Genomic DNA, 26857 nt, shown 5'->3' with positions numbered 1-26857 from the left:
ATCGACATGCAAGTCGTGATTCCTATTACAAGAACATGATCAATCTCATACATCACATATATCATTTATCACATCCTTTTGGCCATATCACATCACATAGCATACCCTGCAAAAACAAGTTAGACGTCCTTTAATTGTTGTTGCATGTTTTACGTGGCTGCTATGGGTTTCTAGCAAGAACGTTTCTTACCTACGCAAAAGCCACAACGGTGATATGCCAATTGCTATTTACCCTTCATAAGGACCCTTTTCATCGAATCTGATCCAACTAAAGTGGGAGAGACAGACACCCGCTAGCCACCTTATGCATCAAGTGCATATCAGTCGGTGGAACCTGTCTCACGTAAGAGTACGTGTAAGGTCGGTCCGGGCCGCTTCATCCCACAATGCCGCCGAATCAAGATAAGACTAGTAACGGTAAGCAAATTGAACAAATCATCGCCCACAACTACTTTGTGTTCTACTCGTGCATAGAATCTATGCATAGACCTGGCTCATGATGCCACTGTTGGGGAACGTAGCAATAATTCAAAATTTTCTACGCGTCACCAAGATCAATCTATGGAGTCATCTAGAAACGAGAGAGAGGAGTGCATCTACATACCCTTGTAGATCGCGAGCGGAAGCGTTCAAGAGAACGGGGTTGATGGAGTCATACTCGTCGTGATCCAAATCACTGATGATCCTAGCGCCGAACGGACGGCACCTCCGCGTTCAACACACGTACGGAGCAGCGACGTCTCCTCCTTGATCCAGCAAGGGGGGAGAAGAGGTTGATGGAGATCCAGCAGCACGACGGCGTGATGGTGGAAGTAGCGGGATACCAGCAGGGCTTCGCCAAGCGCTGCGGGAGGAGGGAGATGTGTCACGGGAGGGAGAGGGAGGCGCCAGGGCTTGGGTGCGGTTGCCCTCCCTCCCCCCCTCTTTATATAGGGCCCTGTAGGGGGCGCCGGCCCTAGAGATCCAATCTCAAGGGGGGGCGGCGGCCAAGGAGGGAAACTTGCCCCCCAAGTCAGGTGGGGCGCCCCCCACCCCCAGGGTTTCCAACCCTAGGCGCAGGGGGAGGCCCATGGGGGGCGCACCGGCCCACCAGGGGCTGGTTCCCTTCCCACTTCAGCCCATGGGGCCCTCCGGGATAGGTGGCCCCACCCGGTGGACCCCCGGGACCCTTCCGGTGGTCCCGGTACAATACCGGTGACCCCCGAAACTTTCCCGCTGGCCGAAACTGGACTTCCTATATACAAATCTTTACCTCCGGACCATTCCGGAACTCCTCGTGATGTCCGGGATATCATCCGGGACTCCGAACAACTTTCGGGTTACCGCATACTAATATCTCTATAACCCTAGCGTCACCGAACCTTAAGTGTGTAGACCCTACGGGTTCTGGAGACATGCAGACATGACCGAGACGACTCTCCGGTCAATAACCAACAGCGGGATCTAGATACCCATGTTGGCTCCCACATGTTCCACGATGATCTCATCGGATGAACCACGATGTCGAGGATTCAATCAATCCCGTATACAATTCCCTTTGTCTATCGGTATGTTACTTGCCCGAGATTCGATCGTCGGTATCCCAATACCTCGTTCAATCTCGTTACCGGCAAGTCTCTTTACTCGTTCCGTAACGCATGATCCCGTGGCTAACTCCTTAGTCACATTGAGCTCATTATGATGATGCATTACCGAGTGGGCCCAGAGATACCTCTCCGTCATACGGAGTGACAAATCCCAGTGTCGATTCGTGCCAACCCAACAGACACTTTCGGAGATACCTGTAGTGCACCTTTATAGCCACCCAGTTACGTTGTGACGTTTGGTTCACCCAAAGCATTCCTACGGTATCCGGGAGTTGCACAATCTCATGGTCTAAGGAAATGACACTTGACATTAGAAAAGCTCTTAGCAAACGAACGACACGATCTTGTGCTATGCTTAGGATTGGGTCTTGTCCATCACATCATTCTCCTAATGATGTGATCCCGTTATCAATGACATCCAATGTCCATGGTCAGGAAACCATAACCATCTCTTGATCAACGAGCTAGTCAACTAGAGGCTTACTAGGGACATGTTGTGGTCTATGTATTCACACATGTATTACAGTTTCCAGTTAATACAATTATAGCATGAACAATAAACAATTATCACGAACAAGGAAATATAATAATAACCATTTTATTATTGCCTCTAGGGCATATTTCCAACAGGAGATGCACACGGAGAGGCGACGGTGTGTGGGCGCAGAGGTGGTTTTTCTTTCTGAGATTGGTGGGAGGTAGAAGACGAGTCAACGGGGAAGGAGAGAGCCAGATCGGACGATCGATCGAGGTCAGATCGAACGACTGTGGCTGGACCGGCCCAAAATTAGCGCCGGCGCGCCGGCGCCTAGCATCGCCCTTTTTTTATAAGAACAATGCTAACGCCTACACGTGTGGTAGGAGCCAAACCCGCCCACATGCCTTATAACACACAGACTACGTCACGTCACCGCATGCATGCATATGAGAATCTTTTTGGATTTTCAGTTTTTAAAATGTTTGATCTCTTAAATGAAAAATCCGATTGAAAATTTGTTTTCACCATTAAATCACTCACGACGAGATCTTCGAAACTAGATCTCATATCAATATATTTTGACAATTTTTTTGTTAAAATTTGCCATGTCTATTGCACATGAATTGCCATGATGTTTACACTGAAGTTGCCATGATATGTTTTAGTTATTTTCTTATACATTTAAAAGTAAATTTTGACATATTATAAAATGAGGGATTAAGACACTAGACTTGCCATAAACCATAAACTAAAATTGCCATGATACATACACTTAAAATTGCCATGGTTCATACAAAAAATAACTTTCATGGTCAAAGTATTGAAATTGTCATCATAAAAAAAACTAAAATTGTCATGCTCTACAAACTAAAATTGCCACGTGGCAACTTTAGTTTAAGCACTATAGCACCTACAGTGTAAACATCATGGCAACTTTTGGGGAAAAAAAATCGTTGAAACATATCAATATGGGATCTAGTTTTGAAGATCTCGTCGAGACGGATTTAATGATGAAAACGAATTTTTAATTTAATTTTTTAATTAAGAGATAAAACATTTTTAAGCCGAAAACTAAAAAGATTCCTGCTGATGTTATCTGTTCATACGTGGCAAAATAAGTGATGATGAAGGCGTATAGGCAATGTGCAAGATGCCACACGTGTGAGCATTAATTTTTTCGTTTTATAAAGTCAGGCATAAGCCTTTTATCTATAAAAAAATACTGTATTGGTATATTTAAGTACCAATCCTGAATTTCCATTGACTGCAATTCTCGACATTATATGTTCTATCTCTACAAAATGCAGTCCACCTGGACACGGCCTTATTGTGCTTCGGGGAAAAACAATGTATAGTTCTGTTCTAATTGCATAAATAGAGTCCTCTCACTGGTTTCCATATAAACTCACGGCGTCCAAAACTTCAAAGCTAAACCATGACCAATTGAACATGCCACGCTGTCTTTAGCGGCCTACTCCCATCTACCGACACAATGTGTGTTTCCTTCCACCTGGAGCTTGCTCATCCTCATCGGATTCGACGTCTCCATACTGCCACAGCCGCAGCCTTTCCTTCTTCGCTTTCTCCTGGAACTGTTCCAGATTCTCAAGAGCCTTCTTCCTCTCCTTGGTGTCCCATCTCTTGCTCCTTTCAAGTCGAGCAAGCCCTTCCTACACATATTAGGGATGAAGATGCAACAACAAATTCTTTTGTCAAAAGCAAGTTAGGGTATGCTATTAGGAATGAAGATAGCTTTTTAAATATAGCCGGTCCCAAGCCCGAGCAAGCCAACATAAAAAACCAGTCATTCTTATGGATATGAAATCCTAATTCATACTCCCTCCGATCCAAAATTAGTGTCATGGTAAACTAATTTGAACTAAAACCACGACACTTATTTTGGATTGGAGGGAGTAGCATTTGGAAGTTACACTTCTCAAAGGAAAAAACACATGGAAGGTCTAGAAAAGTGGACATTTCATTACTATTGTATCATTTTCAAGATCAATATTAAAAAAATGTGAGTCATTACTATTGTTGAAACCTACCCAAACTACTTAAGCAATATTCTGCAGCCTATTTTTCACAACAAAATATTTTCATAAGGAAGCTCCTCATGGAAAGATCAAAGCAAACTTGGAAGAAACTCACCAGCATGTAACATAAGCACAACAGCAATTCAAAATATATAACAATTAATAGCACAAACCTCAAGCATGGCAGCACTGATGCTGGATTCTGTCTCTGGGTCAACAAGAGTCACAATGAGAACAGTTCCAGTGCCTTGTCTCGTTACTTTTCCACCGGAAGTGTCGCGCTCTTCGATCATTGCCCGGTATTGTTTTGAACTGCTTAGCAAACATTCGCTAAGATACTCTGCTGCTTCCTGACCATAATCATCTTCCAGACCAGGCACTTTTATTAAGGCAAGGCTGCACAGCTGAGCAAGAGGAGGAGAGGAGGATACTGATGGGTCCGCAGGTCGTATGCGATTGTAAGGAACCACTTCTTGGTTACCAAAGTCAATGTAGAATACTTCAAACTGGTCATCTACAGAATCTACAGCTCGGGGTCCATTAACAATCTGCATGAGTTATAATAGAAATTCTCCTTTAGGATATTGTGTCATTTCATTATCTGTGAAAATCTAAAACTAGTCACAAGAAGAACAAATATAAGCATGTAACATTGCACTAAAACGAGACATCAACCACGTATGTCCAACAATACTGTCAACTTGGCAAGATACTGCTAATAGTATTATGGTCATCTGCACTGTTAGGTACTCAAGTCTGACACTCTAAACATCTATTACTTCAACTAAATGATTTAAACAAGCACACCAATTCCCAATTTAAGCGTCTAATGATAGGTGTCTATTAAAGAAATGGCCGAAACCAGTCTGAAACTTATAACCAATTGTAGAGTTACTACTTACAAGTAACTGAGAGCACAGATTGACTCACAAAGGGGGTGCTGGTAGACATATTAAACTAATGCCACAGAAAATGGTTTGCAAGGAAAACTTTAGATAATTAGATATAATAAATGATCTTCCAGCAAAGTTATAGGAAAAATAGGTCCCTGGTAAGTGCCACACGTCAGGTACGAACACATGGCAACTCTGAACATTTTTTATGGCAAGTTAAGCTATGTGAGGATGGCAACTTTAGTTGGCAAGCATGGCAACTTTCGTGCTTCAGTTTATTTTTCACAGAAACTTGCCGTGCGTCACTGGAATTTGCCATCTTTGCGTGACTGGAATTGCCATCGTAAAACGTCAGGGTCGGAGTGCCACACACCTGACGTGTGGCACTTATCATTTGGGGAAAAAATAAGCTACTGCGGTTAGTGCAATCTATGACCTTGAGACAGGAATAATTAGTTAGTTTTAACATGAGTGAATTAACTGTAGCCATACCATGGCTCTATTCCAGGAGTTGTCGAGGTTAAACTGAGCAAGAACCATCTCTCCCTTCACAGGATTAAAAGCACCAATGACTGGTGCCTCTTTAAATTTCAACGATGCAAGCTGTTGTTGGATGGAAGATACTCTCTGGTCACCTACTGCCTGGGCATAGAACTTTCCACCACCAAGAACTTCAGTAGCAACAACCTGAACTCAGGTAACAAAGCCATATCAGTACTATCTATTCTATTATATTATACTCCCTCCGTTTCTTTTTAGTCTGCATATAAGATTTGATGAAAGTCAAACTTTGTCAACTTTGACTAAGTTTATAGAAAAGAAATATCAAGATTCACACAATATGAAATCAATATTGTTTGATGCATCATGAAATTAATTTTCATACCATATAGCTTTAGTATTGTAGATGCTGATATTTTTTCCAACAAAGTTGGTCAAACTTTACTAAGTTTGACTTTGACCAAATCTTATATGCAGACTAAAAAGAAACGGAGGGAGTATATACGAAAACCACAATACGGATCAAAATTAGGAAAATAGGCTAGAAAAACCCATGTTAATAAAAAATATAATGACCATTCGTCTGGTGGACCTTCATAAATTAAGTAACTATAGCGGCTCGATCTTCGTAATATAAAAGGCTTAGTGAGCCTATCAGCTTAATGTGTCACGTAGATCTAAACTTATCTTCGTAATCGTAACATGGAAACTATTTTCTCTTGCCTAAACTACAAGCTACGTGGGAGATAAGGACTCCAATGGGCCTCTCAACTTAATATGTCCCACGTAGTTCTAAACTTGAGCTTTGTAATTTAAAAACATATATTTTCCTGCCTAAGCTACAAGTTGCGTGGGAGATAAGGACTCCAGTAGCGAAGACGAACACCACCAGGACGCCCATGTCAAGCGCGAGCAGCAGCACCGGCAAAAGATCCATAAGACACTCCAGCACAGGGGGTGCTCCGCGAGGACGAACACCACCAGGGCTTGTCGAGCGCGAGCGACAGCACCGGCTGAGATCCTTCAGACCTTGCAGTATGATGTCAGGAGGTACCGCTCGAGCGCCGTTGGCTGCATGCTTTGCCGCCTGGAAAGCCACTGCAGGGACGGCAGGTGCCACCACGGGACTAGGACAAGACGGATTGGTATTTCCATATCCTTCTAAATATGAACTTGGTCTACAAGGATCGGTAGTGCTGGCTGCAGCCTGCAGAGCTGCTGAGGTATTTTAGGTGCAGTTTCAGCTCCGTGTATGTTATACAGGTATTGGGTACTAAACAAAATATTTTATTTTGATCTTCAGGATTAGTTCGTTGACGGCATACCTTAAATTTGATGGTTTTATTTAAACTACACAGGTATCACGTTGTTGCATGTACATTATCTCCAGTTTATAAGCAATAAAGCCTTTTGACTTTTCATAAGCTTAATACAATGATTGTGTATTTTTTTTATTTTCTTATTATCTTGCGTAACTGCAAATCTGATATGTACTTCTCTGTCATGGTTTTGATTTTCAAGTTTAAATAAGTATTTTTTTTCTATTGATATCAATTCTCAAAGTTGATAGTGCCATATCAGGTGAGAACCTTTAAATGGTACTCCCTCCGTCCGGAAATACTTGTCGGAGGAATGGATGTATCTATATGTATTTTAGTTTTAGATACATCCATTTATATCCATTTCTGTGACAAGTATTTCCGGACGGAGGGAGTATTTAGATTAAAACAGTTATAATTGCTCCAACTCTCTCCAATGGATTGACTACCAGATGCTTGCCCCAGCTCCGGATGCCAGCATCATCGATTGGTGGACCGACCTGCAAACAGGCTGTGCACCCGAAACTGCGCAAGGGGGTGAACTCTCTGATCCTGTGTGCGCTGCGATGCATCTGGCTAGAAAGGAACCAAAGGATCTTCAGGAATGTTTCTTCTCAGCCGTCGGTAGTGTATGAAAAGATTTCTAGTACCGGTCGTGAATGGGCGAAGGTGGGAAATGGTAGTCTTAAGAGAGTAATCTTTGATTAATGTGTTATGGACTCTGTCTAGGGGCTGCCTGCGAGCGCCACCATGACCAAACCCTGTATATGTTTGTTCCTCTCTGTCTTATATATCGGCACGCAGATCTCCTGTGTCTTCCAGAAAAAAGAAAAGACTGAAACAGTTATATTTGTTTACAAAATACACTAAAGATATATTCCTATATTTCCTGGCTTAATGTTTGACAATCTGATTATTTGTTTTTGGGTTTGTCTAGGGCACATCTTGATGTGCCCTAGTTATTGCACATCTAAGTGATACAATCAAGCATAAAAAGGAAAAGAAAAAGGAAAAAAGAAAATACCCACACGAATCTCCGGATAAGATCAATGACATATGACTTAGATGTGCAATACTTATGTCACATCTAGATGTGCTTTAGCAAAATTGTTTGTTTTTCTCTTTGTGGTACGATATGGTTTGGTTTTGCGGATTGAGCCAAACTAGTCCACTGGCCAAACCCCAATTTATCAACGTGTTGCTGCTACCGCAACTGAAATAATATCAAGCAACTATACATTTCGTTAGCTATTGTCTTCCTTTCATGATTTTATCTTTTGAAATAGTTGCCATTGTATCTTACAAAAATTTGAAATCGAATAGGTTAGTGTTATAAGCAGAGCACATATAGCTATTGATGCCTTTCTTAACTAATTTTGATTTAAACATTCTGACATATATGTTATTCGTATTGTAATATTATCCTTGTAATCATTATTAGTAAGGTATGAAATTATTAATATGGTTTCTTAGTATCTATGGATATAACATACCAACCGCTATTTACTAACAGAGCACACATAGCTATTGATGCCTTCCTTAACTAATTTTGATTTAAACATTCTGACATATACGTTATTTGTATTGTAATATTACCCTTGTAATCATTATTAGTAAGGTATGAAATTATTTATATGCTTTCTTAGTATCTATGGATATAACATACCAACCGCTATTTAACAGGAAGTTGGATCCCTTGTATTGTTGTGTAAAACCTTTTTTTCTTTTTGCTAATATGATAGTGGGAAGTTTGTAGCTTGTCTGAAAATATCCTATGGACATGTTCTTCGTCACAATCTATCCAATTATGGCAAATGCCAGTAATTACTAATTTAGCATAACTCACCCAATGGAAACAGCTTGATTTTCATAATTAAGAAACTTTGTTACATTTTACCTTCAGCAACTTCCAGAAAAGCAACTTTTCAAAATAGCGTAATATTAAAAACCTTAAAATTAGCCTGAATTAGCTGTTGCCCGTGCGGGGCTGCCGGCCACTTTGCTAGTTTTAGTAACGACAAAAATGTAAGTTTCATAAACAAACCTTGAGAATTTCCTGTTCATTGGATTCAGAAGCGGACACGTTCGAAACTTTTTCACCCTCGGCGTAGTTCTCCCATATCTTGATAAATAGGTGTTAGTAACAAAAACAATATACTCCCTCCGTCCAAAAATACTTGTCATCAAAATGGATAAAAAGAGATGTATCTAGAACTAAAATACATCTAGATACATCCCCTTTTATCCATTTTGATGACAAGTATTTCTGGACGGAGAGAGTATGTATTTCCCAAGATGTAGAAGGGTATAACAGGTCACCTTAAGTTTCTGCTGCTTTGCTGACTTTTCAGCTCTTGTGAGGACATGAGCATCTGGAATCCTATCCAAGCTAAATGAACTAAGCTTGGCCAAGCCAGACTCTAAAAGAACAGAACCCACGTTGGTCTTAGACTCCCACAAGGAACCTATGAATGTTCCAGTTCTATCAACTGTTTCAACCTCAATCTGCAAAATGATTTGGTATCCTTCAGATATTGAAGATGAAGATATGGACAAAGCAGAGAGGCAGCAAACGCCATACCTCCACATCACGCTGTAGAATCATCCTCCTCATCAAAGCAATAGCTTCGCTTGAGTAGGGCTCATCTTTACCAGGGCACCTAACACCAGACAATGAAAAAGCGATGCTGCAAGTCTCCTTCGGAATTGTTAGTTTGAAACGATGACCACTGAAAACATATTCAACAACAGCAGTATGCCTTCTATTCCGCTGCAGGAAGGGAAGGAAATCTTTGGCCTTCTTAGAATTAACCTGAGGAGATTTGCATTCATAACAATCTATTAATAAAGGCGCATAGCAAATGTCAAAGGAAACTACTGGAACAAGCAAGAATGCCAACCATTGTAAAATCTGTTATATGCATCACAGGAGGAAGTTTGTCAGAGTGAATTCCTTTCTTTGCTTTCTCAGCACGTGAGTGAGCCGCTAATAGAGCATCAAAATAATGTGATCTTTCCTCGTAGTCACGGTGTTTTGATATCTCAGCAAAGCCCCGTGAGAGCAAAAGCTCAGCAACATTAATTTTAGGCTGGGTGCCTGTGCTTGGAACAGAAGATGTGTCATCTCCGTCCGCTGGTGATGGCGAACCTAGAAAAACTGAACCATAATCCAAAACTCTGGTATCAGCCGAGTTCATTACAGGCACAGCATTCTGTCCATCCATGGTGCTGATCCTTCCAGAATATTCCATTTCCACGGTCACCTGAAATTTTGAAAAAAGGGATATATCAGTCACTTCTCAACTAAGAAATCAACTTCTCATCATTGGAACTTCAGTAAGAATATGAGCAGCCCATACATACCTGTTTGCCAATCAACCGTGTGCGCAAGAATTCCTTAGATTCACGAGCAAATTTGTCGGGCTTGTTGTCCTCTCTGCGAGGATTGCCTAGCTTAGGAGCTCTAATACTTGAAAGATTAACCTGCCATTCTGCTGAAGGACTTCCATAAGGAGCAGCATCATCAGCAACAATAATACAATCTCCACTCACAACTTCTACCACCTACAAAGACATCAATATGAACCAAATTAGTTAGTCACAAGAATCAAGATCAAAAGACTGCTACTGAGAACATGAAACCCACTTTTCCAGTGAATTTCTGATCATGGATTGGCTTTGAATTTGTCACTGGTGGCTTAAATCCAGTCCAAATTCGCAGTTGTTCCTTTTTTGCCTGACGTTCAGCATTCTTCAGCTTTATTTTGACTTCAACATCTAGCATGTTCGCACTCCACTCCACATATTTCGCAAGACCCTGTAATGGGAAGGTTACAGAACAGTTTCAAAATGCAAAATGACTGACAATTGGAAGAAACAATTTAGCAATTCTTGCATCTTAGAATGAATAATATGAACCAGAAATGACTATGGATAAATAGTTAATCATAGAAATGACTATGGATAAATAGTTAATCATACATTTTTAACAAGCTCAAGGGACAGGTCCTTAGCAGTGTCACCATCAGGGTAATACACCGAACCAATTATATTATTAAAACTGTCTGTGCCCTCCACCACAACCCGCACCTATAGAAAATATACAAATCAAAACTGATGAAAATATGATAAATGTTGAGTCCAAATATGGGATGAGAAATTTGAAACAAAAGGTGGCTGACATCTCTGTTCAGAACTTGAGTCTCTGTGAAATGCTTAGCTTCTCTTCCAAACCTATCTGGTGGAACTTCAGTAGAGACTGTCGATGCAGCAAGTCTTTGTGCTGTTGTCAGCGGTGCAGGAGCTTCCCCAGAATCGTCAACATTTGTGGTGTCGTCGGCAGTGCCTTCTGATTTGGCAAGGCGTCTCCCCATGGACGGAGCCTACGTTTCATTGTTCTCAGTATTTAGTCCCTCCGTTCCTAAATATAAGTCTTTTTAGAGATTCCACTATGGACTGCATACGAAGCAAAATGAGTGAATCTACACTCTAAAATATGTCCATATACAACCGTATGTAGTTTGTAGTGGAATCTCTAAAAAGACTTATATTTAGGAACGGAGGGAGTACTTTCTAAAGGAAAAGATACATGGAATCAAATAAAAGCTATTGAGAAGCACACCTGTGCTCCCGCGACATATATCTGGACAAATTGGAAACTTGGATGCAAGTAAACACGAACAGTACTGCCATCACGAACTTGTTCGACAATGGCTTCCAGACTCTTGCCTTTATTTGCAACTGCAAAACCTTTTGCATCAAAACCACTTAATTCACCAATTGCTGATGGTGGAATATCTCTTATCGATTCTTCAGCAGCACCAGGTTCCTACAAGTTGGCAGAAAATAAGAATACAAAAACTAGTCATCATTCAATATAACATTTGTGGCATGCAATTCAAAAGATAGTTGCAGGACAGCAGGAACCCCAAAAGAAAGCAAACCTTGCTCCAACGACCTAAACCGTGTTGCTTAGCAACTTCCTCCAACCGTTGCAGCTCAGCAACATATGGGAGTTGTTCACCCCCCTTGGGGCCTTGCTCCTTTACCTGATCAAGCAAATAAGATAAAAATTACTGAAACATTTGATGCAGTAAAACAATTGAGGAAAAAAAGTAAATGGTCATCACCTTTGCCCATCCTGTAGCAACTACCAAGTAGGCAACATTCTTGTCGCCAAAGTAGACGGTACCAAATTCCCGTCCAATGTTAGGAGCTGTGTAATCCAATCTGAATGTGACCTCCTGCAATACATTTGAGTTTTTCATTTTCAAGAGAAAATAAAAGTGGTTTTTATGTGAATACACTGAATATAATCCATGCATAGGAGATTTTGGAATAGATGCAAAAAAAATCACATGGTGTACCTTTCCTATGCAGTGTTTCCTCAGAAACTCCCTGCTTTCCCAAGCAAATGGCTCATCCACTCCACCACGACGAGCCTGGAACAGCACAAATATACGGATTCAGTGGACAAGAAAAAACAGAGAAAAGACTAAAATGTATTGCACAACAAATATCAACAACTTTATTATAGTTGTATTCCTAAGTGTTAAACTATAAAAACAGAACATGATCAAAGAGTGGGAATGATAATGCAACGATGGAGAGAAATCTTGTGTCAAATATGAACTTCCATTGGCTCCCAAGCATAGCATATAAATGTAGTTCACTAAAGAGAAGGGCTGAAGCAAACCCTGGGCAATCAAGGCTAGATGAGCTGGCCCAACTTAGTGCGGCCTATATCTAGCTCTGCCCCTGACAATACACTAAAAATTTCATGGAGGAAATGGAAACATGCAATAAGTTAAAATGCCAAACCATATTCCCCTTGTCGATAACTGCAGATTGAATCTTACCAGCCTTGGGGCCATAAGGTGTGACAGAGTGATGGACTTCTCTTGTGGGATCTCTGCTTTCGTGCTCCCCATGATGAGAAGGCAATCCCCAGAAGTCACAGCCTTCACCTTACCCCTTAGCCATCCCGAAGCTTTCGATGCCATGACACCGGCTATATTTGGAATCAAAAGGAAATGGAACTTCATTAGCTGTGAAGCCAAGTTGAGTCCTCCATATAATTCAACAATTATTATTTAATGCATGCATGTTTCATTCATCGCATTTGGGTTTCACAGGCCATATGTGGCTAGTGTAGGACAGAACCTTTCTTATCTGGACACACACACTCACACACAAAGAGCTCTTGTTCTGGGGAACAAATGCCCCTTTTATCACTTAGCAACCAATGCTTATGAGCTTACAGGAGAGGTGGGACAGCAACTAATACCTCCCAAGCTTGGGAGTTTACATATGGGGTGCCACTTATATAGAGGCTTTAGGTTGGTGCTACAGTGACTGCCGTACTACAGCTGCTGCTAGTAAAACCAAACTTGGACTACTGCTGCTAGCTGTCACACAGCAAGTGTATGCCTTATAAGCTAAGTAAAAGCAAACCGACCTGTACTAGTACTACTATTCCCTAGTAAAAACAACACAATGATTGTAGCTAACATTCTTCTCCTCCTTGATGTCAAAAATAAATTCTCCTCCTAATCCTTGTGTGTTTACTTGGCATTGCCTTGCTGCATCAGCATTACACCATGCTTGTCACCTCAAGTCGATGCTGCCTCTCATGATGACCAACTCAAGTACAACACAAACTACTTATCAGCATCAATATGGGCACACCATATTTCGAGCCATATGCAACCACCGATTAATTAGTACACTCCAACTAACACACATGTTAAAATCCACGAACGTCGCATGCATGCTTGCAGTTACTAGACTAGAACTAACTCAAAAGGCCGATCAACATGTAGAACTAACCAAATCATGTGACTAACACATGACTTGACAGTCGGCATACGACTGACTTAAGCAACACCTGAACTTCCACCAACACGTCTAACATACGCGGCCCTGATTACGATTGTGGTTCCGATTCTTTCCAGCCTCAGCTTCAGCTGACTCTTGGGCGTCTGATGCAGCAATCTAACGGCGGCCTGCACGCGCCGTCTTATCGCCTATTGCATAGTCGTTTGCCACCTTCATGAGCTGTGCCATGGTGGTGAGCCTCCCGTCTGCTTGTTTACGACTAAGCTTGTGACATAGGCCTTCATCCTGTGCTCCATTGATGAATGTGTGAATAGCTTGCTCATTCGAGACATTAGTTAGTGAGATGCATTTTTTGAGCCAGCGAGCGATGTAATCGCAGACCAACTCCTTGTCCCACTGCATGCAGTTGTGAAGGTCATACGCACTGTCGGGACACTGGTATGCCCCATCAAAGTTGTTGACGAAAGCTTTCTCGAAGTCCGCCCGGTCGCGGATCATGCTTGGGGGAAGCCCGTCGAGCCATGTTCTGGCCGGATCTTGTAGACGGGCACGTATCAGAGAGTGTTACCTATGTCGCCTCCCGCCATGTCAACAGCTGTGAGGTAATAACTTAACCAGTGGTCCAACTTTATGTCACTGGAATACTTGTCGAAACCATGTACAATGAATGATTTTGGAAAAGGATGTGTGCTTACTTCGTAGGCAAAGCATGGTAGGGCTATACTTGCAGTGAGGGTGTTGGTGTTACTGCTGGTGATTCATAGTTATAGTTGTATTTTTCCTTCTCCTGGGCCCAAATGTCCAAATGTGATTGCGTAGGTGGTCGTGCACGACGGGAGGTCGAAGCGGCGGCAGCGGAGGGCATCTGGTTATGGCCGGGGTTAGCTAGATCCATTCACTACTACAAAAACAGCTATAGCCAATATGGATACTAATGGCGCACTGTACATGTGGTGCGCCATTACTAAATAGTAATGACGCACCATGTGTTGGTGCGCCATTAGGGTGCAAATACTAATGGCGCACCACATTCATGGTGCGCCATTAGTAAAAAAAAAATTTATTTTTTCAAAACTAGTAATGGCGCACCAGGGAATAGTGCGCCATTACTAGTTAAACTAGTAATGGCACACCACTCCCACGGTGCGCCATTATAATTATGTTTCAAAAAAAATTCAAATTGTTAGTTGAACTAGTAATGGCGCATCACTCCCACGGTGCGCCATTAGTAATTTGGCCCAAACATTCCCCCGAATGCACACACACACCCCCCCCCCCCGACCGCCTTTTTAGTTTCAAAAAAATAAAAGAAAATGATAGAAATGTCAAAAAAATAAAAGAAAATAAGATTCCCATGTGATATGTGGTCTAGTTGTTAGCAAAATTTACAAACATGAATTTTCGACTTTTTTGCAAAATCTCTCGAGAATTTGTAAAATGGGCATAACTTTTGCATACGAACTCGGATGAAAAAGTTTTTTATATGAAAAATCATCTACTCGAAAAGTTACATCAAAAACCTAACAGAAAAAAGATACGGGGCTTTTAAGATCTAGAGAGGCAAAAAAATTCAAACTTACTAATGGCGCACCTGCCCATGGTGCACCATTACTATCTTCCCGCCTTCAAAATTCAAAATAAATCAAAAAAATAAAAAAAAAAGTTAGTAATGGCGCACCTGCCCACGGTGCGCCATTACTATGCCGTATATATGGCTGGGCGTGGTCCTCTCCTCCTTACCTCTTCATTCTTCTCCTCCACTCCACCTCTCCTCCACTCCATCTCCCCTTCTCTCCTCCTCTCCGGCGACCTCCTCCTCCTCCTCTCCGGCGACCTCCTCCTCCTCCTCTCCGGCGACCTCCTGCTCCTCCTCTCCGGCGACCTCCTCCTCCCCTCCCCTCACGGTTTCTCCTCCCTCCTCTCCGGTGATCTCCTCCTCCCTCCTCTCCGGTGAGCTCCTCCTCCCTCCTCTCCTCCCCTCCCCTCACGGTTTCTCCTTCCTCCTCTCCGGTGCTCCGGTGAACTCCTCTCCGGCGACCTCCTCCTCCTCTCCGGCGATGTAGGCGAGCGCCTCTCCGGTGACCTCCTCCTCCTCTCCGGTGACCTCGGCCCTCCTCTCCGGCGAACTCCTCTCCGGCAAAAGAACACGGCAAAAGAACGTACAAGATACAAAAACGAGAACAAAATTTGAAAAAATATCGTGCAAAAAAACGAGCAAAAAAATCGCGATCCAGATCCAAATTCAAAATTCAAAAATAGCAATGGCGCACGGTGGGGGTTAGACAGTGCGCCACTACTATTTTCCTGCCTTCTAAATTCAAATATACTAATGGCGCACCGTGGCCTATACTAATGGCGCACTGCCTGGTGCGCCATTAGTATACCAGATACTAATGGCGCACCAGTGGTGCGCCATTAGTAAAAAATACTAGTGGCGTGGTACTAGTGGCGCACCAGTAGTGCGCCATTAGTAGGCAAAACTGGTGCGCCACTAGTAGGCCTTTTCCTAGTAGTGGTTGGTGTAGATTGCTATGTTTATCGTCATCTGGAACCTTCGCTCCGGGCTGTGAGCCGGAACGGTTGTGTTGTCGTGGTTGCCCTGACATGGAAAGCACATCATCAGTGTTGCCGAGGTGAAGTCCTGACTCACTTATGTTTTCCAGGAGCTCGGCGGCATTGCGCGGCAAGGTCTGAAGGGGGATGATGATGTCAGCACTCGGCTAGCCTGGAGTGGCTTGAAGTCTGTCTGCGGGGGCGGCCACCGCCTTGAGGTTGCAAGCCGGAGTTTGCATGAACACGGCCTCATCAGCATTGTCGATATCGTTACGAGCCTCATGTCCAAGAGTCGCCAGGGAAACCATTGTTACGCGAGGTTGGCGCCGTAGTCGACGGTGTTGCTCATTCGCCATCATCTCCATCGAACGTGTTTGGCGTGTAGTTGCTTCCTCATGTACTGTCTACAGCCGCAGGTGAGCGGACATGGTGGCCTACTGTAAGGCCTCCATGGCCATGGAAGTGTCATCTTCGCCCAGGAGTGGTGTGCTAAGGAGGTGGGGAGAAGCCTCCGTAAGTGGTGGTGGCTCCGGGGCCATTGGACCGTAGCCCGGAGGAGTAGAGCCCGGGGGACGAAAACAAGAGTGGTGGAAGGCAAGGTAGCCATACCTAGAGGGACAGTGCCATGTGGGATACCTCCGGCGGTGGTCGAGGCGTTGGGGTCCATGATACGGGCCGTATGTTCTATGGTGCGAACTGTATTTAGAGTTTCTGCTAGAGCCGTCATGGGGAATCTTCCAATTGCGACGCTAAGGGGCAGCTCCCCGAGCTGTCGTCGGCATCAGAGGTCTCGTCATCTCATATATAGTTGTTGGCGTCATGGTCCTCCAGTAATGGGCAGTTTGTGCACACCATCGCGACTAAGCACGGAGTCGAGGTAGGCTAGTGGGTTGTCGTTGTTTCCGCACAGTGCCTCATTGGTGAGGCCGGGCAATAGCGCGGGCTTCAAGAGCGGGGGTCAACCTCGGCAGGCTCCAACTACGAAACTGTGACGAGGGCCATAGACGCGGGCTCCAGAATGCGTTCGGGAGCCGCATCCAATGCTCGAAGGAGTGGCGGGAAGCGTAGGCGGATGTCGCCATAGCGGTTGATGATGAACTCGAGGGTTCCGAAAAAGAGGGTTCAGATGGGGGTGGGTGGCGCGCTCGTGTAGAGCCGACCCATCTCATCTGCAACAAAGGTGAGACAGCCAAAGACAAAGCTCTGGCCGGGCGCAAAGTCATCGGCTTGAAGTTGAGATCCCAGATCTCTGGTCGGGGCATCACGTGCCTAGCGCGCCAACGGACGGTACCAAAAACCATCCGTAGTCTCGGTAGGATGGAGCGTGTGACCAGAAATTCCAGAGGATCGCACACAAGGGGTTTACCCGGGTTCAGGCGCTCATGGTTGAGGTAATACCCTGCTCCTGTTTTGCTTTGATTGATTGTGGTAAAACACCTCGCGTGAGGGAGTTACAATATGTGTGGATATGAACTACCGACACGATGGCTAGGGGGCTGTTTGGTCTGTGCCCCAACTAGCCCAACCAAAATTTTGGCATGAGCAATGTAAGGGCGTGACCAATATTTTGGCAAGTTGTTATTGTTTGGATTGTAGCCATTGTGCTTACCAAAATATTGGCGAAGTAGGATAGATCTCGGTTTGGTTTGCAACTAACTTAGTTGGATTTTTACCCGCAAAAAAATAGAGAAATTTTTTGTTGGATTTGGCTATTTGGATTGGACAGTGATTATGGTCCGGTTCAAGTCCATTTTCCAACGCAAGCCAGTAGGAAACGAGGATTAATGTGGGAAAAAATTAATTAACGAGGAGTAATTTGTTTAGGGCCACAAGGTCTGATATTTGATGTTTATGCTAGCCTCAGATGTTTAAACACATCATCTACAATCGGGAAGATATGTTAATTAAAACAGAAGAGATGCAGAATTAGAAATTTAACCCCATAAGAATCACACGCGGGCGCAGGCCTACAGCTACAAGTCGCTATCTTGGTGCATGCATGTGTTGGTCGATCTAGCCAAAATAGAAGGACCTAGAGATGAGGAAATTGTAGAGATTTTTTCATCAAATCCCTAAATCTCTATGCAGGATTCTCATAAGAAAGAGTCTACGCAATATAGAAACAAAAAGTACGCAATATAGGAAAAAAAGTAAGTGGGTGCACTAATTACGCAGGACCCACGAAGGAACAGTGGGCACGGATGTAGCCAATAATTTGGCGAAGCTTTTCTGCGCCTGCAACTCGCTGTGGCGTTCGCGAGAATAACATTGGCAAGCCCTAGGCGAGCCAAGATTTTGGCCTCCTTCCAAATGCTAGCCAATTTTCATGGGCTTACCAATTTTTTTTGTATGGTTGCTTTTGGTTGTAATCCAAACACACCCTAGATTTCAGATGATCTCGAACTACCCCTAGCCTTGCCTTATAAAGGGGGACAAGGCCTAAGGTTACAAGTCTTATTAACTGACCTAGAGCCCCGATCTGATGAGGGGTCCTTGGCTTACACGCCAAAAATGAGAATTTTTCTATGAGGTCTTCTCATAGGGCGAAGGGCCCCGGCCGTGCCCTGAAGGACTGGAATATCACCAAGAACTATCCATGGACAGGTGTGCGTGAAAGTTAGTTATCCATATTGCAGGATCATGACTAGGTTTTGAAATCTTATGGGTTTCAACTATAGCCTATTCCAACTTGTTGGGACTGAAAGGCTTTGTCGCCGTTGTTGTTGTTGAATATAGTAATCAAAACTATCAAATCATATATATTTCCAGTTCTAGTACTTTTAATCCAAATAGTCATGTTCCATATAGAACCAAATTCCATGGGAATAAATTGTAACCAATTACGCACTGGGTATCATCTGGTTAGTTAAGAATAGAGCAACGCCCCATTCATTTTATCTTCATTACTACTTTTAATTTATGGTTGTATGCTTGGTCCCCATTATTAGCAATGCAATACCCGAAGTCTCTAAGCATGAAGATTTGAAAGACTGTCACTATTGGCAACTCCACTTCTAGAATGTCTTTATGGTGCATGGTGCGATTGTCACCGAAACATGATTCACAAAATCAAGGACAATACTATTTTATTTAGCATTAACCGGTATGATTCTCATTTTCAATGTACTTTCACCATTCAAGTCATTTGAGTAGATACAAATATATTTGCCTTTCAGTTTCAATATTTGGTGACTCCAAATAATATTTAGTTTTTTTATAAATTTCCTCAAACCATGGCAGGATCTAAAGCCGAGTGAAAATTTCAGTCATTTGACACCATTAGAAATTTTAATAACCAGAATTTCAAGAACTTTTTAGTGACCTTAGTGTAGCCAAAATATTGGAACCTCAATTTGAAACGATCTCACCTTGAAAAATGCCCCAAATCTGGGGCTTAAATATTGGAACTAGGGTTCATACCCACTTTGTCTTATGGAGTTATGGTTCGGTGCCTCCCAATGGGAATTCCCCGTATAGGGAGAACAAATGCTTGCATGCAGGAATATTCTACGTCATGCTAACAGCATTGCACTAATTGTGAAATTCGTTGTTTACATGATTTATCTCACATACTACTTCCGTCCTGGTTTATTAGTCCCCATTGTATTTCATGCCAATTTTGACCTTAAATTTAACTAACAAAATGTTAATGCATGTCATAAAAATAATATAATTGGAAACTATGTTCGAATACGAATCCAACGAAAATCTTTTGGGTTTCATCTCCATAAGAGTGGCTGAATTTTTACGTTGGCTCGCCAAGCCTATCACAACCCTCCTCCTTTACCTGGGCTTGGGACCGGCTATGTTGAGACAACATAGGCGGAGTTGTTCGAATACGAATCCAATTATATAAATTTTGGCAACATGCATTGATATTTTGTAAGTTAAATCTCTAGTCAAAATTTGACACAAAATACAAAGAGGACTTATAAACCAGGACGGAGGTAGTATTAACCTAGTTAGTGATGTGTCTTCACCAGTAAGTTCGTCTCAGGTGGGCCTCAAAGCAAGATCCCATGTTGTCACATTTTGATGAATCGTCGCCACCAGTTGTCAGATTATAGTATGTGATTGCCATATTAGCAACAAACAGTTGGCACAATAATAGTGTATGGTTACAAGGCAATAATTTACATCTGTTTTAAGTATTCCAAAGTTATGTAGAACTAGAAATTCTGTAAGACACTGTGCCCCCCCCCCCCCCCCCCCCCCCCCCCCACCACCACCACCAGCACATAGGCCAGTCCTTTTTAGTCTATTTGATACTTGTGATGATAATAATAATTAAACGTCTTTGAAAAATCGATAGGCTTTTCTAGGAGAAAATAAATTTCAGAGTGGAACTAGAAATGTATAGGAATACCTGACTTCATTTGATCGGAGATAATTGATTCAGGGGGCGGAAAATGAGAAATCCTGAGAGCAAGAAAACTTAGGTTCAGTTAAAACAGTACAACACTTGAAAAGAAAAGTAAATACATTATCTGATATGCGCCATTACATCAGCGTAATTTATTTTGATGTGTGCCTAAATGGTCATAAAGAAACTCATCCTTGTTTATTCTGAAATAAAACAGTACAATAGTTCTTACATGCGAGCGAATACATGGAATGGGTAGTTTACATACCAGCTATCGGCACATTGCTTTGTTTCCCCCCCCCCCCCCCCCCCCCACTTTCTTTCAGTAAGATTCTAGGCTGTTCATGTAACGAGTCTCCCTCTTTTCTTCCATGTTGTTTTTGCAGTGTTTCATGTTTTTCGCTTGGCGAGTCTTTCGCTTGGGTCCTAAGCTGGTATTCTTCATGAACCCAATCTACCCTTTTTACGTTGTCATAACTAGGAAACCTTGAACTCCGCCTATGTCTTCTAGGCATAGCCGGTCCCAAGCCCGGGTAAAGGAGGAGGGTTGTGATAGGCTTGGCGAGCCAACGTAAAAACTAGCCAGTCCCATAGGTATGAAACCCATTTGAGCGAGAATAGTACTAGGATGGGTGACCTCCTAGGAAGTCCTCGTGAAAGGGTTTCATATCTAAGGGTTGTGATAGGCTTGGCGAGCCAACGTAAAAACTAGCCAGTCTTTTGGGTATGTAACCCATTTGGGCGAGAGTAGTACTAGGATGGGTGACCTCCTAGGAAGTCCTCGTGAAAGGGTTTCATATCTAGCCTACCCCAACTTGTTTGGGATAAAAGGCTTCGTAAGATAACTAGGAAACCTTGGATGCTTGCGAATGGCATCTCTTAAAGCAGACTCTGCAACCCTCATGTCATGTTCTTCAGCACCTGTGGCTGCCCCAATCGTTCCAGCAGTTTCCTTGAGGTTTAATAGGTAGTCAATGCCTGAAAGCAAATTATAATACTGTTCACCTTTATGAGCATTGAAACTTAGCTCAAGCCTCTGAAGATTGGGAAATGCTTCCTCCTGAAAGGCGAGGGACAGTACACCACATGTATACTTGAAACACTTTAGACCTAGGAATGCCCCTTTTTTGAAGATGATACTTTCTGCCGTGGGTTGCAGGACATACAGTGAGAAAATAGTTAGGGCAGGCAATCCTGTCAGTATATCCATATCTTCCATCAGCAGCTCGCTAACAACAACTGTCAGAATACAGAGTTTGCGGAGTTGCCCAATGCACCGTGGAAGCCTGGAGAAGATGCAAATGGGGGGGAGCAACTCAAGTCTCTGAAGAAAGGAGGGAAGAGAGGACATGCTGCTACACACATCATGGTAGATTACCGTTCGTGAAACACCAGGAGCCAGAGAGACAGATTTGAGGTTCACAAGTTTCCCAAGAGAAGAGGCTAGAGCTGTCAGGTTTCTCTTCAGATGTTCATCTGACTCCTCTGTACAGTAAGTGAGGTTAAGATCCTGCAGGTTCATCAAGTCACCAAGGCTCAATACATTGTCTTCAGAGTTACTGCTAAGGTCGAAGCAATGTAGTGTACGCAGAGATCTGATGTGGCCAATCTCATCAGGTAGATCTGTCTTATCTCCAAGAGAAAGATGCAACAACCCCGGGACATGAATAATATCTGATGGAACTGCAGACACTGCTGCATCAATTATCACTGTTTCCAAGTATCGCAGCATATGCATCTGGGTTGGTAATTCTACTTCTACACTGGCATCGCAGGAGATCTTCAAATATCTCAGCTGAAACAATCTGCAAATTCCTGTGAGGTCAAAACAATTGATCCCCTGTTGATCACCCCAAAACTCCAGGATTAGAACTTGGAGATGCTTAAGTCCCACAATTGTAGGCAGACACTTGAGGATTCCAAAAAAGCCAATTGATCGGACTTTTGACAGTGTTAGACCAGTTGGTTTCTTTGCATATCTGGGATTGCTGAAGTGGAACGATAGCCGACGAGCCTTGCTATAATGTCCTCTGATGGTCTGTGAGTAATCTAATGCAGTGATAAATCTCTCTTCAGTGGACTCGAGTGTAATAAGATCATGAACAACGTGGTGTAGTGTGCAGGATAACACCTCACCATTGTAGTTGATATCCACGGGTTGGATTATTCCCCTGTTGACAAGCTCTTCAAAATAGCTATCTGCGACCTCTTCCCATGTGTCTGTTCCTTCTATTGCACAGATGAAACCTTCGGCTGTCCATTGCTTAACCAAATCAAACTTCTGCATTGTGTAACCCTCTGGATACATACTAAGGTACATCAAGCATGTCTTCAAATAGTGAGGAAGACTATTGTAACTAAGCTTTAGTATTTCCTGCAGTCTCTCTTCCAAAGTAGAATCAGTACTCAAATTGGAACATAAAAATTCCTGCACATGCTGCCATAGCTTAGGGTTGTCCGGTTGGGTTGTTAAAAGACCGGATACACAAATGGTTGCTAGTGGCAAACCAGCACATTTTTTTATGATTATGTCAAAAGCCCCCTTTAACTGTTCAGGGCACAGACATTCAGGACCGAAAACCAGGTTGAGTAACAGTTTCCCAGAGTCCTCCCTGCCAAGAGGTTTCATCTTCAGAATATTATCAGATTGATAATCACAGCATTCCAGAGCTACTCCCTCAATTTCTGTGGTGGTTATTATTCTACTGCAGTTATTACCTTCCGGAAAAGCACTGGCAACAATATCCCATGATATTGTTTCTCACAAATCATCAATTACAATAACATACCTGGAAAAGAGACTATCCATAGTTATAATTATATCGTGTCTAGAAACAATCATTCTAGAAGCACTAAGGTAATTACAAATGAATTGTACAAACAATAAAGTAAAATGCAGTACCTCTTATTCTGGAGATGTTTGATGAGATTGTCAATAAGGTTTTGCACTGTGTAGGAATTAGAGGGGCATCGATGCTGCTGAACTTGAGAGAGGATGCCCTCAAGCAGTCTTCTCATGTCAGGTTTCCGAGATGCCCGCACGAAAGCACGACACTCGAATTGCTGCCCAACTTCACGGTACAGCTGTTTTGCAAGTGTGGTCTTGCCAACCCCTGCATGTCCAGTTATGACCACCATTTTCAGCTGCTGTTCATTCTCATCGGTGAGCCACTTGATAAGCTTTATCTTCACGTCATTGACACCAACAAGGTAGTTTGTAGTCTCTGCTGGATGCTGCTCCTCGTCGGTAATCCACTTGATAAGCTTTGTCTTGGTGTCATCGACGCCAACAAGGTAGTTTGCAGCCTCTGCATACATCAATGGAATATGGCCGTACACAGTGAACAGAGATCTAGAACTCGAGGTGCAACCATCAAGATACCTTCCATGTCGCTCAATCGCCTCCCGCACCAGGGCCCTGAGTTCTGCGATCCTGGCGGCCCTCGTGCACGGCCTCACCGTCTTGGGAAGCCAAGGGATCTTGACACGGCCAACCTTGAAGCTCTGCACCGACCTCATCTTGGCATCGGCGTGCGTCAACATCATGTCGTCGATGAAATCCTCGATGTCATAGCAAAGTTCACGCACCTCATTCATCCAGTATTTTGCCATTTCATTGGGGAAATCTACCATTGACTGCTCCACAAGGGCGACGCTGATTTCTTCCAGATCTACTTTGAGGAGCGCGACTCTGTCCTTGAGTGGCCCTCGCAGCCGGTAATCCAGAGGCAGCAGCGAATCTATCTTCTTGAGAAGAGGGCCCATGACCCCAAGGGAAGAACTCACTGGAGCATTCATGGCGCCCATCTCGGCCACCGAAGAACTCACCGGAGCATCCATGGCGGCGCCCGTGACTGCCAGCGAAGAACTCATCTCCGCCTGCACAAAGAAATCAAAGCATAGAGAAGATGAATTATTCGATCCATCATCTTGAAATCAACAAACACAGCGGAGGAAGAATAAAGGACACCGTAGGAGGGGGAAGACCAACCATGGAGGCAAGGATGCGGCGATAATCGGAGATCCGAGCTCGGGAAAACTAGTCAACGGGTTCTCTAGCGGTAAGACTACCCACAAGGCACACATATTAGACAAAATAGATGGTATGACAAGCAATAAATGAAGAAAAAGAGGCATGTGGTAGTAGTTTGTTACTCTACTACTCCATTCGTTCTATAAAATAGTCACAATGAGTAGTAACATAGAGTAGTAAGAGCATCTCCAATAGCTTGTCTATATGATTGTCTATACTACTTGTTCATAATGTGAGCCCAAAATGAAGGTCCAACAGCTTGTGTAAATGGATGTCCAAACATGCACATCTTCTAAATCCACCTCCACAATGTCCAGGCCTGGACGATGTGAAGGCATCGTCCATAGTTCAACCGCAGCCACTTTTTGTCCCTCCTGCCAACTCCGTCGCCCTCTCTCCCGCCAAGTCGCTTGCTCTGGAGACGAAGAGGACGCCGCCGCGAGGTCGTCGTCACGCCACACCACAGCATCCCGAGGCGAGGTATGCTCAATTTCTCCTCCCGGCGAGAGAGCGATGAGAGGATAGGATCCAACCTTTGTGGATCTGGCCGTCGCCGCCGCCGCATATGGGTCGCCACCGCTGTCGTGTCTGGGTCGAGGGAGGGGGCGCCGCTCGGGGGTTGGGGTGGAGGGGTGGGTAGGGGCGCTGCTCGGGGATTGGGGTGGAGGGAGGGGGCGCTGCGGTGGGGGGTTTGGGTCGAGGGCGGGGTCGTCGTCGCCGCCGCGTCTGGGTCGAGGGCGGGGTCGCCGTCGCCGCCGCGTTTGGGTCGAGGGAGGGGGCTGCTACTGCTGCTGCTAAATATGTGTGCATGCTGAATTTAGCTGCTAAACATGTGTGCACACTGAAGATTGATATTGTTGATGCTAGTTTGGTGATGTATTGTCATATGAAACTGTATGCTGCTACTGAAGATCAAGAGTGAATTTTGCTGCCCCTGTATGCTGCTACTGCTGATGTATTGTCATATGAAATTTCTGCCATTTTTTGCAGATGGAAGGAGACGAGCGTTTTCTCGACATGTTGAACTTCGGTGTATCACCACAAGTGCCAGATTGTCCAGTTGGGGAGCAAGAGATGCCACCAACTCAAGAAGTGTCTGCATCTGCCAAAGCAAAATCCACTAAAGGAAAGAATTGATCTAGTCAAGAGGATGAATTGTTGGTGGCAGCATGGTTGCACACCAGTTTGGATGTTGTGATAGGGACAGATCAATCATCAAATTCTTATTGGGGTAGGATTTATGATTACTACAGCACGCGCAAGAAAGTGTCATGGCCGGTGCGTGTTCAAAATGCAATCACTTGTCGTTGGAGCACTATTAATGAACAAGTCAGTAAGTTTTATGAATACTGTCGTGGAATTGTCATGGCAGATGTCCTTAGTGTCAGGACTTAGTCGCGAGGCCAACGCATCTATGTGGTAGCTTGAGAGGGGTTGGGTGGAATCGAGAGACGCAACACAAGACAAGGATTTAGACAGCTTCGGACCCCGGAAAACATCATCCGGTAATAGCCCTACATGATGTTTGTGGCTAGGTCTCATTATGCTCATGAGAGAGTCGCCGGTAAGCCGGCTCTTTGTGTCTAGCCCTAGAGATTGTTTCTTGTTGCATGTCCCTCTTTGGGGTGCCCTGCCCCTCCTTATATAAGTTAGAGGGGCGGATTACATGTGGAGTCCTAGTAGGACTAGGATTGCTCTATTACAAGTGGAGTCCTAGTCTTGCTTCCTTTGTAGGAGAATATTCCTTATGCCTTCCCTCTTAAACTGGCCCGTCATAACGTGAACCGGTCTTCTGGGCTTTGGGCCTTATTGTCCATGGACCCACCCGCCGGGTTACTAATGAATCACCAAGCTCCGGGCGGGTTACAAGTTAGTCGCCATGCTCCAGCCGGGTCATACATCCGGCGGGTTACACCGCGGGGTATATCCCCGACATTAGCCCCCAGTTTAGTTTGGATTTATCCATGTTAAACTGATCCTGCAAAATAACCCAAGAACAAATTTGACAGGTTGTGCTCCGGGTTAAAAATTCTTTGTAAGCCAGAACTTGATCATCCTTAAGTCCTTGAGATCTCCTTCTTGATATATACAGATATATTTCAACTTTTTCAATGCAAAAAATCCAGATACTTCTTTTGGAAAATCCGGGTCAACAGGCCAGCTTCAGAATCAATTTGTTGACATTGGTCTCTTGTAGAGAAATATTGTAAGAAATAATCCACTTGAGTCGGCTTCCAAAATGCCGGTTTAAAAAATAT

The 26857-nt window shown here is 43.7% G+C and overlaps 1 protein-coding gene and 1 pseudogene across 4 annotated transcripts; both read right to left on the bottom strand.

Annotated features, from left to right (window-relative positions):
* Positions 1-3226: 3226 nt before the first annotated feature.
* LOC123123705 (ribonuclease TUDOR 1) lies at positions 3227-21812 on the bottom strand. 4 transcript variants are annotated; one of them, XM_044544269.1, is made up of 19 exons: positions 21572-21812; positions 20570-20622; positions 14346-14515; positions 12672-12823; positions 12180-12254; positions 11943-12056; positions 11757-11861; positions 11435-11641; positions 10995-11195; positions 10795-10902; positions 10460-10630; positions 10177-10377; positions 9714-10076; positions 9395-9625; positions 9133-9318; positions 8858-8935; positions 5486-5680; positions 4274-4648; positions 3227-3734 (listed from the first exon to the last, which is right to left on the bottom strand). In XM_044544269.1, the coding sequence occupies exons 3-19, from the start codon at positions 14359-14361 to the stop codon at positions 3546-3548; spliced, it is 2967 nt and encodes a 988-aa protein (XP_044400204.1). In that variant the 5' UTR covers positions 14362-14515; positions 20570-20622; positions 21572-21812; the 3' UTR covers positions 3227-3545. The 4 variants fall into 4 exon arrangements, with proteins under 4 accessions (XP_044400204.1, XP_044400205.1, XP_044400206.1 ...); XM_044544270.1 differs by lacking the exon at positions 14346-14515; XM_044544271.1 differs by lacking the exons at positions 14346-14515; positions 21572-21812 and adding an exon at positions 20835-20863.
* Positions 20780-24699, bottom strand: LOC123123704 (disease resistance protein RGA5-like; annotated as a pseudogene).
* Between the last annotated feature and the right edge of the window lie 2158 nt (positions 24700-26857).

The sequence above is a fragment of the Triticum aestivum genome, chromosome 5D (genome assembly GCF_018294505.1).
Source record: "Triticum aestivum cultivar Chinese Spring chromosome 5D, IWGSC CS RefSeq v2.1, whole genome shotgun sequence".
Classification (NCBI taxonomy): domain Eukaryota; kingdom Viridiplantae; phylum Streptophyta; class Magnoliopsida; order Poales; family Poaceae; genus Triticum; species Triticum aestivum.
Note: the sequence above shows the minus strand (reverse complement) of the source record. Positions and strands in the feature narration are given on the sequence as shown.

Bases quoted from the DNA above. Each gene is read 5' to 3' on its own strand.
- LOC123123705 (XM_044544269.1), bottom strand. The intron at 11,862-11,942 runs GTGATGACCATT...TTGCTTGATCAG, and splicing joins TTGCTACAGGATGGGCAAAG to GTAAAGGAGCAAGGCCCCAA. The intron at 10,631-10,794 runs GTATGATTAACT...TTCCCATTACAG, and splicing joins CCCTTGAGCTTGTTAAAAAT to GGTCTTGCGAAATATGTGGA.